Genomic DNA, 14575 nt, shown 5'->3' on the forward strand with positions numbered 1-14575 from the left:
AACTTAGCTCAGGTCTGTGAAACACTTTGCTCAGCTTAATTTTCCACTAGTTTTTTAAATTTCATGGAAATTATTTGATCTGTGAATAGTGGAAAATACACAAAATTTTGTCACTTTGCTGTTAAATATATTTTCAAAGCCTGATACAGACCTACTTAACGTCAAATGGAATTAATTCTGGACTAAATTTTACATGTGTTTCTCTACCAAGCTTCTTCCAGGTGAGGGACTCGGCATAAAGATAGTTTTACAGGTAGTTTAGTTAGTACAGTAGGTTAATTATGATGGGGGAAAAAAGGCACATTTCAAGGAGGTCTTCTTTATAAAAATTTCAAATATATTTTATTCATTTACTTTCTTGTAAAACAAAGATGTATTTCAGTAACAGAACTACTTACAGGTTAACTGATTAGCAAATATTGTCAAAGTTAAAATTTTATCTCTTATTGCTACGGCAACAGTGAATTCAGGTGCTATGTTTGTATGTATGATTTCTGCTTTCATACCATAGAAGTTTAACTGAAGCAAAATTAAAAAAAAAAAAAAAAAAATGTAAGTACAAAAAAAGAAACATTTGAAAAGTGATAGTGAAAAATAGCGAGTACCAGAGACTTATAAATCCAACATTGTTGGTTCTGTCCAGAGTCTCTTTCTCTCTCTTTCTCTCTCTTTTATTCTCCATTTGTTTTCAGGAAGATGTCTTCTCCGCCTCAACCTCCTCTCTCTCCGATTCAAAAAGAAAAAAAGTATTCAAGTTTCCCTCTTTCAGGCCGCAAAAAACGGTGCTGTACAAAGTCAGTGGAAGCATCATCCAGTCCGCCAAGTCTGCCTTGTTCCATCTTCTCTCCCAGGAGGGATAAAAAGAAAAAGCCCAGTTTTCTAATAATCTAGTATTCATCTGAATTACCTACTTTTTACATTATTAAAACACGCAGTTAAGTAGACCATCTATATTTCTCTGCTTTGATGTTGTTCCTGGGAGCACTGTGCCAGTGTGTGCACTGGCCCATGCACAGCCCACATGTACTGTAACGTATCATTTCTGTCAGCTTTTCTTACACTGAGACAAACCTGTGTTCCCACTCAGCTCCCGCCCCGTTCTCTCTGTCCATTATCATCACATTTTCAAACATATTTCCCCTCATATATTTGCCTCAAATCTTTAGATTCCCATTACTTAATGCCTCCGTGGTATTGCTTAAGTTGTTGTAAGATATCATACAAGTGATTGGTTCTACTATATCAGAAAAGAAAAGTATTAAATTGCAGTGGGGAGATCAAACTGTCTGTTTTTCTTCCTAATTGTTGCAAATTTGCAGTTTCTTTGGGACTTTTATTATTCGAAGGGATGTGCAGAATGTGCAGCTTTTCGCCTCTCTGACATTAATATGTCAGATTCAGAACGACCCCCTCGACTACCTGATTCATGATAAAGCTGAGAAAATAAAAGCTTGACCACCCTGCAACCAGTTGTAGGACTATGTCATGGGCTGGTTAAAGATTCAGTGGAGATCTGGGGTTCGGGGATGCATTAGTGGAAGGAGAAATACGATCTGTGTGAAACCGGGTGGAGTGCGGGGGGAGAGATTGTGGTCGCGTCACTGGAAGACGGTGTGGTAGGTGGGACACTGATGGGACTTCATGTACTTGATGGCGAACTTGAGCTCCTTGCTCTTCTTGTCCCACTTGTGAATGGACATGAGCAGCAGTTGCTGGTCCACTTTGCGGCCCATGATGAGAAAGTTGGAGCCCAGGCTGTCCAGCTGGGAGCACGGGCAGTTGGCGCCATTCTTGATGTACAGGGTCAATTTCTTCAGGTCTTTCTTTCTTAGCACACCCTGCTTCAACACTTTCTTTTTCTTCTGTGCTGCAATCAGCTTCCGGTCGCCCTTCTCCTTCTTTACCTCCTTAATTTTCATCTTGAGGGCTGAGGAAGAAGAGATGAAGAGATATGTTTACTCTTTTATTCTCTCTAAAAACACATATATCTACACCCTGCAGGAGCTGTTAGTGTGTCACTCTGATTTCTTTGTTTCCGTCTTTGAGCAGATGTGACTTTTTCTGTCTCTGCAGGAACATCACTGAGCCCTGTGCTTGCCAGAGACTAAACTATTTTACACCTCTCCTGGGTATTATCATTTAAACTCTCCCAAACGCGCACAGAAAATTGCATCCTGTGTGTGTATATACTGTATGTGTATATTTGTGTGGCAGACTTGTTAGGGAAAACCCGTAAAAAACAACAAGAAGGACAATTTTTTGGACGTAGAACAATCCTGTGATGCAAGTTCAAGTCAAATTCACAAGTCAAGGTGCAAGTGCTGACCCTTAAATAACATGGCAATTAAAACTGTTGTTTGATTGTATCAGGTCTTGTTGTGAGTGACGTCTTGTCTCAAAACAAATCTCGTAGGAGTCAAGTTCAGGTCAAGTTTCTACTTGTTGTTTTTTTTCTTCCTTTTTTATTCATTTGTGCACACAGTTAAATCTCTTTCAGCAAAAGAACAGAACAGACCTCTGTGCACAGCTTTCAGCATAGATGGACTTTGGTTACAGTAAACTCTGGTCTATCAACCTAATGAACTACTGACTTGAATCTCCCGTAGAGATTCATGTTTATTAGTTCATATTTTTAAATTGAAGAGATTAAAATTGAACTGTCAGGCCTTTGAGAGTGGAATTCTCTGGGTGAACATTTTGACAGGTGAAATCAATCATGGGCAGGGTAAAGTCGCTGGGTCGGTGTGAAGCATCGCTATGTACCCAAGCCTGTTGGAAGATCGCCATTTCACTTCTCGCCTGCTTGTCCACAGTTGCATAAACACCCCCGGGTACACTCTGATACTCATACAGTACATGTGAAGTGATAGCATGTTGAAGAAGGAATGTGTGTGTGTTGAATTGCCTTTCATCCACATCCTGATTCTCATCCAGCCTGCACACTGAGGACGTGTGTTTATGTGCTGCGCTTGCGTGCTGACACCTCATGAGCGCATGTGTACGTCTGTGAATGAACGCATTCATGTATGTGTGTGTGTGTTCAGCAAAGATAGGAAGGATAAAATCATTTCCCTCCCCGCTTCACTTTGAATGCCCACCCGTATTCGCTCGTAAGTGATTCAGTGGAGGGCCAGAGCAACCTGGCCAGTATCCTGATGACAAGCTGTGCCCACGTCATTATACAAAGTCACTTTCTTTAATGTCAGCAGAGGGGATGTAGGTGGTAGAAGCGTATGGAAAGAAAAGGCGAAATGTGCTGTCACTTTGAGGTTAAACAGATTTTCATTAAGCTAAAGCAAACAACCTCCCCCACTGCAGCGACCAGGTGTGGGCTGTGTCCTGCCAGGCCATCGACCCAGCTGCTTTTCCTTTCTAATCTAGTTACTGTAGTTAGAGGGTCGTTTAGGCCAACACCATCAACAACCTCAGCAGTAATAACACAACGGGTAGGAATGAGTCAGTGGCTCTGTGCAAGGCTACCTGAACAATCTGTGTCCACACCACACTGCTTCATTTTGCCTTGATAATGGTCGTCAGTTTTGATAATCCATTGAAGTGAAGGCTTGTGAAACATTTTTTTTTAACCTTGTTCACAGTGAGAGAAAATGTATGCCCTTCACCTCGTGTGCTGTTAACTAATTGACATAAAATAGCTAATTATAAGCTGAGGGTTGCTGCTATTACTGTAGCTTCCACTTTATGTTTTATTAATGTACAATCGCTAAAATCGTTGTAAATATTTTTAAAATATGTATAATCAAACATGTTTATCTCTCTATCGCAAAAAATTGTATCCTTTAATCTATAAGATCTGGTGACTGATGGTTTGCAGGAGAGTGGCCTGGGACAGTCATATTCCCACCCTGAGTTATTGTCTAGGTCCGCCCCTGGCTGGATGGTAGTACAAGGAATGTGGAGAGATCAGACATCAAAAGTAGACTGTAACAAAACACGAACTTCAAAATGCTCGAAGGGTGAATCGTGTCCAGAGATGAATAGGTAGCGACATTCATGAGGCGTGACATCAAACTTTAATCAGCTATCGCCCTATAGAATAACATCGTAGAGTCATTCTCGCCTTGATCTCCAAATCCATACATCAAAGTTATCTCGACTTCTATACTCATCCTCGTGTCTCATCCAGTCACATACATTCATAGCCAATAAAGCGTCCGGCTATCTGCCTTCACTTGTCATCATGGTTCATTCTAATGAACAGAAAGAATCTGTGTTACTTTCTGATCTCGGAAAACACCCTCATGTTAAAAGATTGAGACATGCAATACTGCAATTAATCAGACAAATAAACATCTGTGATTAGCTAAAGTCATGATTAATTACCGGGGGTGAGCCTGTGTTTTGGCTGCAGCTCAGAGTGTGAGCGATGTGCACGTATTTTGTTGTTGTTATTGGATCTGATGTGCTGGGTGTTTATTAAATTATTATTTATAATGGGTCATGTTCCGTATATTCAGGACATTTTGGAGGAGTGGGGATTCGCCAAAAGATAGATGATGAAACCATTAAACTGCAGACATCTCCTCTGTGAAACGCTTCAGCACAGAAATCTGTTTTTCAGCAGCGTCTGGCCACACTTCATTTCCAGTTACACCACTATCCCTAATCTGCTGAGAAACATAAGCGGTATTTCGCAAGGTTGCGAGCTCGTTTTCTGTCACTATTTCTAGTTAAGTGCTCACAATCTTATGACCGGAGAAAGTTGAGATCAGTGTGTCATTAACTGTCGTGACTGGGGCAACAGTCCATGCGAACAGAAATTCATCTGCTGGGGAGTACGATGGGCCAAAAAAGCCTTGATGTGCAGAAATAATGAAATAATTATGTTCTGGCTTTGTGTGCGGGTCGTTACCGTGGTGAACCTGAACTGCTGGAGAGCGGAAAAGTTTGGAAATTGGTGTTGAATGGACGCTGGGGACTGGAAGCTGTTAAATCAATTTATCGATTTACAAGAATAAGAGTCATGCTACACTTGGGAATAATTTGTGTTTCGCCTGATCAAGTCAGTGCGCACTTTGAGCATTTCTACAAATACACCAATACGTGTTTCAATGGAGGAGAAAGAAGATCACAAGTAAAACTCTAAATTTCTCATGGAACAAAACTGAATATTAAGGCTTTTGTAAATGCTTGACGCTTTTCCTAATATTTTATTGACGGAGGTTTCTTATTGAGGATTATGTGTGTGTTGTAGGAGTAATAGAGTTAGAGTTGAGTTTGCAGTTTCAGTCCTGTAATGATAACATCCAGGTCGACATGTATCAAAACTGATTTTAGTGTAATTTTCCCAAATCTAAAACCAAAACAAATTTTACACATTACATTAATCATGCCACACACTATTGCATTTAAATTGCTTTTCCGCAAATACATCTTGAAACAGACTTGTAAATCCTTGTGAAGCCTGTACAGAAATAAATTTTTTGCATGGTTATGTCCGTAATGCAATTCTACTTTTTTGCTGGCTTGTCCAGAAATTGCGTGGAGCAAACTCCAAATTTTGTTTCTCAGTCATATTCAGATCAGCTCATACTAGCCTATGCCAGTTCAGAAAAGTTGCAGCAGTAGTTCGGCAGTCCGTGGCTCCACCTACAAGGCAAAGAGACTGGTAGCTGCTGCAGTTTTACCTTCTGTGTCACCTGCATGCAATTATGAATGTAACAGCTTTAGTCCTGCTCTGGATTAAACTGTCCTCTACTTACAACGTCTACCTGTCTTTATTGGGTCTTCGTTGGTACTTACCAAAGTCACTTGCGCAGTAATGCTCCATGATGTTGTCTGCCTTCAGCTCATTGTCACATGGAGGGCACACCTTTGAAACTGGGGAGATGAGGGGAGAGAAAAGTAATTATTACACTGATTCCAATTTCATTCAGAGCTATTAAGGCACAGATTAGCTAATATCTATCAGCTGAGTTGAGGTAATTGTTAGTCAAGTGCAGTCAGCAAAACCAAAGCCGTGTCAGTATGAAATCATTAAGCCCTGACCACTTTGGAGGCACTCATTGCAGCCCCCCTCCTCTTGTCAGAGGCTATTTGCCATGGAGTGAATATATAGTCCAGCAGGCTGACTGATGTTTGCCCTGCAATTACACTGGAGAAAATGTTTTTATTCTTGCTGTTGTATATTTTGGTGGTGCACGCGTGGTCTTGGCTGTGCAGAAAGGTAAACGCTGGAGCAGGAGCAGCTGAACGCGGCTGAAAAGTGATTCAGTACACAGACACAGCCAGCATTTAGGCCACACAGCAACCACACATTGTGAAACAGCGAGAGGAAACCAAAGCAACAAGTTGGGTTTATTTTTAACTCCAAATGTATGGCCATGCTTGCTTTGCTCAGGAGCATGTTTAGCCTCACTGACTTTGATTTAGATTTTATTGTGCACCTACACAGAGGAGATGCAATGTGAGAGGGAAGAAACACAGGCCCTACATTAAGTTTTACTTGTTTATCACTGCATTTGCCCGTTTCCACACTATGTGCGCAGTATGAAGTGAAAATGTGTCTGGAAATATGATAAATTATCATAACATTTCCAACAAATATTCTGAGTCCCTTCTATTGCACATGCTACTTACAAAACTTTAATTGACTTGAATCTCCTTCTCAGACACAAACACACACAGGCATGCTTCATACTACCTTGCAATTTTCTCAGAGGGCTTCAATATAAAACTTTATTATGACAATTACTACATAAACTCCATGTAATCCCAGAGGGGCTGGTTGTACACATCTAATATCAGTCCACTCATCCACGCAACAGAGCCCGGGGCCATATAGAGAACAAGGTATAATATTAGAAACGGTCAGGGAGAGAAGGATGAGGTAGTGTATAGAAATCTTCCACACACCACCACATATACAGTGTACACACCTGCAGAGCAGAAGAGTATGACTGTGCCTCTCTCTTTTCCTTTGCGTGTCACATTTACAAACACACACACACACACACAGGTCTATCCTCCTAGCCCAGTCCAGCCTCAGGGTTAAAAGTCAGGGTTTAAAGGTTATCACCTCAGCCCAAACCTCAGCGTCTGGGCAGATAATGAGAGGGGTCAAAGTTTAGCATGCTTCGCCACTCAAATTGGGGGAAGGTGAACACCCCACCACCACCCACACCCCCACCTCCAAAAACTATTGAGTGTATGTATGTATGTGTGTGTGTGTGTGTGTCGGAGGAAGTTGAAGCATATTCTTTTAGAGGTTCTGCCAGTTTTCTCCTCTGAAAGTTCCCATGGTTTCACGGGCGGGAGAAGCTGCGTGGCCTGCAGGGTTCAGGCCTCTTATTGTCTGGTGCTGACAAGGAGACTGGGACAAGATCTCGGAAACACACAACCGCAGATCAAGAGATGCCAAAAGTGCTCTGGGTTTGTCTAATTTGAATGATTCCCTTGAAGCCGTTGCATCTTATTCAGGCTCTGCGGGCATTCACTCTGGTTTCACAGGGGTGGTATGTTGGCCGGAGGCCCGGCTGCACTGATGCCAGAGCATGTGTCAGGAGGGTGCAGCCTCCATGAAACTTAGTTGAGCTTGGACCGACAAGCCACCATTTGGACGCTGTTGAGAAATCAATTAAGCAACGACTGCCCTCATGGCTTTCTCTGTCGGGGGAATCACCGTTACGTGCTGATGAGAATCATTGCTGCGTAACTGTTGTGTGTGTGTGGTTTGTTTTTTTTCCTGGACACGATTCTACTCAGCAAATATTTTGCCATTAGGTCATTGATGTACTTTTGCCATAATCTCAAAGCAGCTTAGGAATGTTTTATTTTTTTTAACCTTGCCATGTGATTAAATTGTGAAAATTATGCTCTTGCTTCAGTTGATTTTGGACTTGACTACCTCTTGTCTGCACCATTTCGTCATCTACGTGTTGGATTATAGACTTAATAACAGAAACATTAAGGTTTTCCGATTGCAGTGAAGAATGTTCTAATATTGTCAGAGGATGAGGAGCCAGTGATTGAGGATAAGAGCAGAAGAATGATGGGAGCAGGGTGCGTTGGGAGGTGCTCGGTTGGAAAGCCCTGCTGTTAATCTTCAAAGTGTAAGCCAGAGTGGAAACGACGTACGGCAAGACTCCAGCAATTTAACTGCACAACTTCACTTAGTCATAACTCTGAGGTTAATATCAAATATCACTTTCTCGATTTCATTCTCTCTCACCACTTGTATCTTTTGTCCCCCACCCTCCGCCCTCACTCCTTCCTTTTCCAATAACCTGGTTTAGGTAGAAACAGTTGGTGAAAACCGCAAAATGTACCAGATCTCCTCAGACTTACGTAACACTTGTTAATGGCACTCGCCGCCTCTGTCGCCCTAAATGAGACTTTGAGTACACGTCCGTTAATGACAAAGATCCAAAAAGTCATTAATCTTATAATGACGCACTTTTGGAATAGACAAAGAAGTTGGATTGTACATCGATGTGAAATGATATCTCTGACAAATTTGTCAGCTATGACCTCCAAAAACCAAGACAAGATGATTATCATCATTTTGCTGTGATTAGTTGGTGTAGTGGGAAATGTCTATTTCTGTTTATATAACTATGTAGTTTCAACAACATAAATTATGATCATTATTAGGTGGTCAAAAGAGAAAACAACGAATTTCCTGATCACAATTATATCCTAAAAGACTATTTGTCATGACATGACATGAATGAATATTTCTTTTTCGCATCAAAAACTCTTTTGGAAATGCAAGTCACATTTTATGTCGGCAACTTGTCATGAATGGGCTGAAAATCAATTTCACAGTCAGGGGAAATCTTGTTTAACATAACGCTCACTTTCTCTCTCTCTCACACACACACTGACACAGATGTCAGATATCTTCATTCAAAAGATAACCATATCTTACAACATGGTCATCCAATCCCCTGACGTGTCTTTAACCTCGCGCCTTGCAGCCTGAGCATCACATCGACTTTTACGTTCCATTTCAAGTATGTGCGCGGGTCACTATCTCATGCCTCATTTGGGCCCTTTAAGTTACGAGCAGCAACACTTATGACATAAAACGGTACTGCGCCGGAGATGAAATGCAGCATGTGATTTATGTCGGAGGGCCTAACATCTGTTTAAATGCGGCATGCAGACGGACAGAGGGAGGACTTAAACACGGCCCGCAGGCAGCCCCCGGGGCCTCTAAAACACAGCACGCTCCTTGCATCTGTAGGAATCCTATACAGAAGAGAAAATACATTCTCAAAAGGCCCAGGCAGTCTTCCATGCACAGACCATTGGATCACATTTTCCCTTTCATATAACAGCCAGGGCCACATGAGTAGCGCCCATTGTGCTGCTGGGGACCTGACAGTGCTGCCCGTCTCCTTTAGCACGGTTGTAACTGACACTAGCCACATCAGTGAGTACAGCAAGGACAGACAATATCTTTCACACCATGCAATTTCAACGTCTTTCTCAGGACAACGTGCATATTGTCTTGAGGAGCATTTTCTGCGGAGACGTGCAGTTTGAATGCACTAAAGCAGCAGAGTCCTGCCTACAGTCGCGGTACCTGTTGATTTACCGATGCTGACAGTAGATAAAGGTAACGTGACCATAAGGCGGAGATGATGGGCGGCATTAACTGTGCTTTACCTGACAGAATGAGCTCAGCCGGCCTTTTTCTCTCCCTGGATGCCTGGGCCCTCTTTTGTCAGCAGTCTGCTTGTCTTCCCTGCTATAATATCTACAGACTTGTGTTTCACATAATCACATCCCATGGGCCCCTGTTACACACACACACACACACATGCCAGAAATCATCACACACACACATAACCTGAGCTCAGATGTTGGTGGTGTTCCTCTCGCTTTTGGCCATGACAGAGAGGTGGAAAGTGAATCTAACTCTGTACTGTTAGTTTCCACAGGAGCCCTCCATCAGTGCTATATCATGTAATTGCAGAATAGCTCAGATGGCACCGGGCCCTCGTAGACAAGCAGAGCAGCAGGTAGAACAGCACTTAATTCCTGCGATTGATCCAACTCGCCAAGGTCCACCTGGATTACACCGAGAGTCCTCGTATGATCCTGTGTGAAGAGCACGGTCCATGTTCTTTGACACAGAGGGTTCCCAGGAAACTCACTTCTAAGAGTTTCTTCTCTGAAATTCCTCTTTATTATTCCTGGCTGTGTTTGTGTATGTATATGTGCACGTGTTTCTGCATGTGTGTGTGTGTGTGTGTGCATGCGAGCGTGCGTGTGTGTGTGTGTGTGTTTTAGAGCCAAGAGCTTGTCCTCAGGATGGCCTCATCGGCACATCTGAGAATCTCTGGTTCTTAACAAAATGTCAGTGACTGAGCCTCCGGGCTAGAAGTGATACGGGTTCACTCTCAGTTTTAAAAACACACTCACACACATGCACACAGGCAGACACACAGACATACACACACACACACACACGACGTACTGTACACATGATTACACCCTAAATTGAATTTTCAAAGTTAACCAATATCCCAATTTTGGTTTATTCTTTTTTTTTTTTTTAGTAACTCAGCACATTCTTGTCTTTTATTTCTTAAAAATGTTTAATAACAAAGATCCCTCTATATGTTTGCACTGATCTCCACTACCACTTCCTGTAATGTAGCCGCCTCTGATCATTGTTTGATTAGATAGGATCAACAAACAGTTGGCTGTTTGAGGAGGTGACAGAAGGAGCTGAGCTGCCTCCCTCTCAGGCAGCACGTAAAAGAATGAGTTATGGCTCTGCAAAGCCAAAATGTCACATAGTTGATACCAGTCCCACAAAAACAGAACAGCCATTTTTCCTAATGGAATAAGTCAGCTCCGCATGAATTCACTAGAGAATCCTCCAATGATCTCTTCCCACTTTTTTTTTTTTTTTAATCATCAGGGTAGCTCGTTAGATATGAGTATATGTAACGGATTTTAAACAACTTGTGACTGACATGGTTAAATTATGTTTTTAGTGTGTGTCAAAGGTAAAGTCAAGTTAGGATTCAATCTACAGATGAAATATTAACATGCAGGAACATTTGAGGTAAAGTGGAAGAAAAAATGGCAATAAATGGTTAAAGGTAAGAAGTGGAATATAGAGGAATAATAAACAGTTTTCTTTCAGTCCTTATTGAAAGCAGAGAGGCGGACACTTTTTTTTTGCTGCAGGAAGCAGCTTTTCTCCTTTTCTGTGCACGGTCTGCCTCTCTTTCCTCTCTCGTTTCCCTCTCTTTTCATTTCTCCCCATTCTCCTCTCCCTGGGACAATCAGACTTTAGCCCATTCGCTTTCTCTTGCCTGCCTCTCTTGTCCTGTCATGTCGACTAATTAGTGGGAGCTCAGTAATTGGCCTTCTAGCTAATTGGCCTGCCGGCTGCCAGACCCAACAAAAGGCTGAGCAGGCTGGGACACAGTGGGGACTGTCCCCTTGCACTGTGTAAAGTCTCTCATCGGCTCCCTCTCTCCCCCACTCTCAGCACTGACTGCTTTTGTGAAGAGGGCTGCTTAAGTGGCCATGGTGCACATACACACACACACACAAACACACACATGCACACAACTCTACATAGTCCCCACTCACACCTCACGGTTATCATCGGTCCTCTTACTCATTATCTGTGCAAAAATTATATAATATTTTCAATCTTTTTTGCGAATCATCTCCCAGCAACTGCAGTGTGCTCACGTGCGTGTGTGTATTGTGTTTCTTTATTTATCCACGCAGAGCCTCTCTATTCACTCACTTGTTAGATTGATTGATTAACTCTTGATGGACGTCTGCTGATAAAGGTGCGTGTGTATGCATGTGCGTGTGTGTCACCTTTTCAGCTGAGATGTGTTTAACATCACAGTGCATTTGTCTTAACTCAGTGAGTGATCTGGCCGCCGGAGTCTCTCAGTCTCCCGTGTCTCTCTCAGTCTGTCTCTGTCCCTCCCTGAGGCGTATGTAGATGGCAGGGAGCCTCCCTGAACTCAACTGTCCACTTACCCAAGAACTTTCCCCTGTAGCCTCTTCCTGCTCCCGTCTCCCTCCCTGACCTCCTCTGGATAGTCTCTCGCTCCAGCTTTCATCTGTCATGATTGCAGTGCGGGGGGAAACCATATGAGCCTCCCAGACGTTTCTAAACTCTCATTGTGTCTGACTCGGCATGCTCTCAAACCCTCATCTGTCTAGTCCTAATGTTGTTATGTTGCATGAATCAAAGTCCTGCAGCTTTCAATGCAGAGACAAACTCATATGTTCTTCATTTGTTTCCCTCTAATACTGTTTTACTTCTGCATTTGTGTCTGCACAGCACAAATCACTGTAGCAATAAATTTAGCTTTTTATTACAATTTAATTTTTAAAGTAGTGCGTTATTTTACTGCTTACTTATTTATTGCTTACTAAAAAATACAAATTTTGCAATGATATAAACTATGTTTTGAAGAGAATATTTAGTTTTTTTTATCATTTGAATTGACCCGGTTTTAATGTGCTTACCGAAGTTGTCGCTGGAAATTAAGATTGTGTATAAAGTGCAAAAAACATTTCTAAGCCACGGTGTCGACAAGTGACTCTTTCAGGGCCCATACCAAGATTTAATGTGTGTGTTTATGTTTACACTTTAGTGTGCGAGTGGGCTTTAACGGAGGTGTCAGAGTGGGTGTATGTGCGCATAATGCCGTACCTGGTGGCTGGGTCGCCTGGTTGCCAGTGAACTGCATGGGGATGCAGAGGTCGTTATCAATGGGGAACTTATCGCAGGTCAGCATCTCAGGCCAGGGGAATCCATAGGTCTCCATCACTGGAGCACAACTGTCCCTCACAGCTTCACACAGCGAGCGGCAGGGATAGATGGGCCTGTCCAGACACACAGGTGCAAAGAGCGAGCACAGGAAGACCTGGGTGTCAGCGTGGCACCGTTTGGCGAGGAGCGGCACCCAGCTGCCCGCCTGCTGCTTGACTTCTGGCATGGTCTCGTGATCCAGGAGGTTGGGCAGCCTCATCTTCTTGTAGCCCACGTTGTGGCACAGGCGCAGGTCAGCTGGTATGTCCACACACTGGGGCTGCTTGGTGTAGAAGCGGCCATTGTGGAAGTTGTCCGACTGCCAGCTGTAGTAGTCGTACTCATCTGCGGCCGAGACGGTGAGAAGGAGGAGGGAGAAGAGCGACAGGCCCAGTGCCAAGCTGAAGGAGCTCTGGGTTAATGCCCACCTGTGGCTCTTTTGTCCGTGTGCCATAACTATGTGAGCCCGGACCAACAATTCAAGAAGGTTGTATCCAAAGTCTCCAAAGTGACTCAGTGACAACAAAATGCAGCGAGAAGAGAGAGCAGTAAGTGGGGCAGGCGAACAAGCTGTAATCCCTTTTTTTCTCCTGAGTATGGATGCGGCGGATTGAAAACAAAAGTGTTTAATTCCCTTCTTCCCTGGAGAGTCAGCCTCTCTAAGCCTCCTTGAAACACCTCCCTGTGTGTGTGTGTATATGTGCCTCAGGTAGTGGAGTGGGGAGGCAGCAGTCAAGAAAAGGGTGAGCACACAAGTAGCACTGCTTATTTTCTAACTTTCCCTGTCTCCACAATATCTCTCTGTCCTCTTCCCTGTCCCTCTCTCAGAAGTGTGTCCAGCCCTGCCCTGCTCTCTGTCTATCAGTCTGCAGCTGTAATGAGGAGTACCTAGGTTTTAAGAGGCAGTGATAGCTGCTCTGCTGCTGCTGCCTGCCCCTTAGAAGGCTCCCAGACCACTCACCTTCTTACTGGCCTCCCCTGGACTCAGTCACCACAGCACCAGCCAATCACGACCCCGGGGGGAGGATCCCACCGGCCTCCAGAACACTCCTCCTGCCCCTTATCCTCAGCAGAACCCCTCCTCTAGGACAAGTTAACATGAGAAACAGAGAGAGAGAAACAGAGAGAGAGAGAGAGAGAGAGAGGATAAACTATGGCAAGTTTCTCCAGTTGTATTTTTTATGCTCAATTCTTGAACATGCACAAGATTCTTTGATTAGAAAGACAGCGAGCGTTCATCATCTTCCTCTGAGTCATGCTGTTTTTATGAACTTTCTACCCCTCTTGCATCGACTCATCTGAGACTCAGCAAGACTCCCCGCGCATAACTAATGATGTCTGCCTGCCATTCAAGCCTGCTCTCTGCATTAGCTCAAAACAGTCTGGCATAAAGGCTTGTGCTGGCAGCAACAAGTGAGAATACTCAATCACACACACACATGCACAAGCAAGGAAAGAGCTGCAGCGTGGGAGAGGCGAGGTGACAGAGTCTGAGTTTGTGCAGCTACAGGTGGCTAGGTGGTTTACCCGCGCTATGTGAGTTATGCTAATGCGTATGTTGACTGTGAATAGAGGCACGCTGCCCCTCTGTCTCTTTCTATCAGTGCCACTGACACAGTGAGAGCCCTCGCCTTGGCAGCAAACTCACTGGAAGGGTCACATTCAGATTCAAAGGGCTGTAGCATTGTGAGCAGGATGTGGGATTGGTGGCTCACACGGAGGGTGTCCTTACATCTTGCTTTTGATCTACGTCACGCATTAATGCTTCTCCTGGTGTGAATGGCCTGTAAATGCAGGTTCATACAAAAT

The 14575-nt window shown here is 43.5% G+C and overlaps 1 protein-coding gene across 1 annotated transcript; it reads right to left on the reverse strand.

Moving 5' to 3' along the window:
• Positions 1-446: 446 nt before the first annotated feature.
• Positions 447-13614, reverse strand: sfrp5 (secreted frizzled-related protein 5). The gene is made up of 3 exons (XM_083987945.1): positions 12668-13614; positions 5761-5838; positions 447-1927 (listed from the first exon to the last, which is right to left on the reverse strand). The coding sequence occupies exons 1-3, from the start codon at positions 13218-13220 to the stop codon at positions 1599-1601; spliced, it is 960 nt and encodes a 319-aa protein (XP_083844071.1). The 5' UTR covers positions 13221-13614; the 3' UTR covers positions 447-1598.
• Between the last annotated feature and the right edge of the window lie 961 nt (positions 13615-14575).

The sequence above is a fragment of the Trachurus trachurus genome, assembly GCF_905171665.1.
Source record: "Trachurus trachurus genome assembly, chromosome: 15".
Classification (NCBI taxonomy): Eukaryota; Metazoa; Chordata; class Actinopteri; order Carangiformes; family Carangidae; genus Trachurus; species Trachurus trachurus.

Coding starts and splice junctions, on each gene's coding strand:
- sfrp5 (XM_083987945.1), bottom strand. CDS start 13,220: ATGGCACACGGACAAAAGAGCCACAGGTGGGCATTAACCCAGAGCTCC. Junction 5,839..12,667: donor CCAGGCGACCCAGCCACCAG/GTACGGCATTAT, acceptor TCATCTCCCCAG/TTTCAAAGGTGTGCCCTCCA. Junction 1,928..5,760: donor TTACTGCGCAAGTGACTTTG/GTAAGTACCAAC, acceptor CTTCTTCCTCAG/CCCTCAAGATGAAAATTAAG.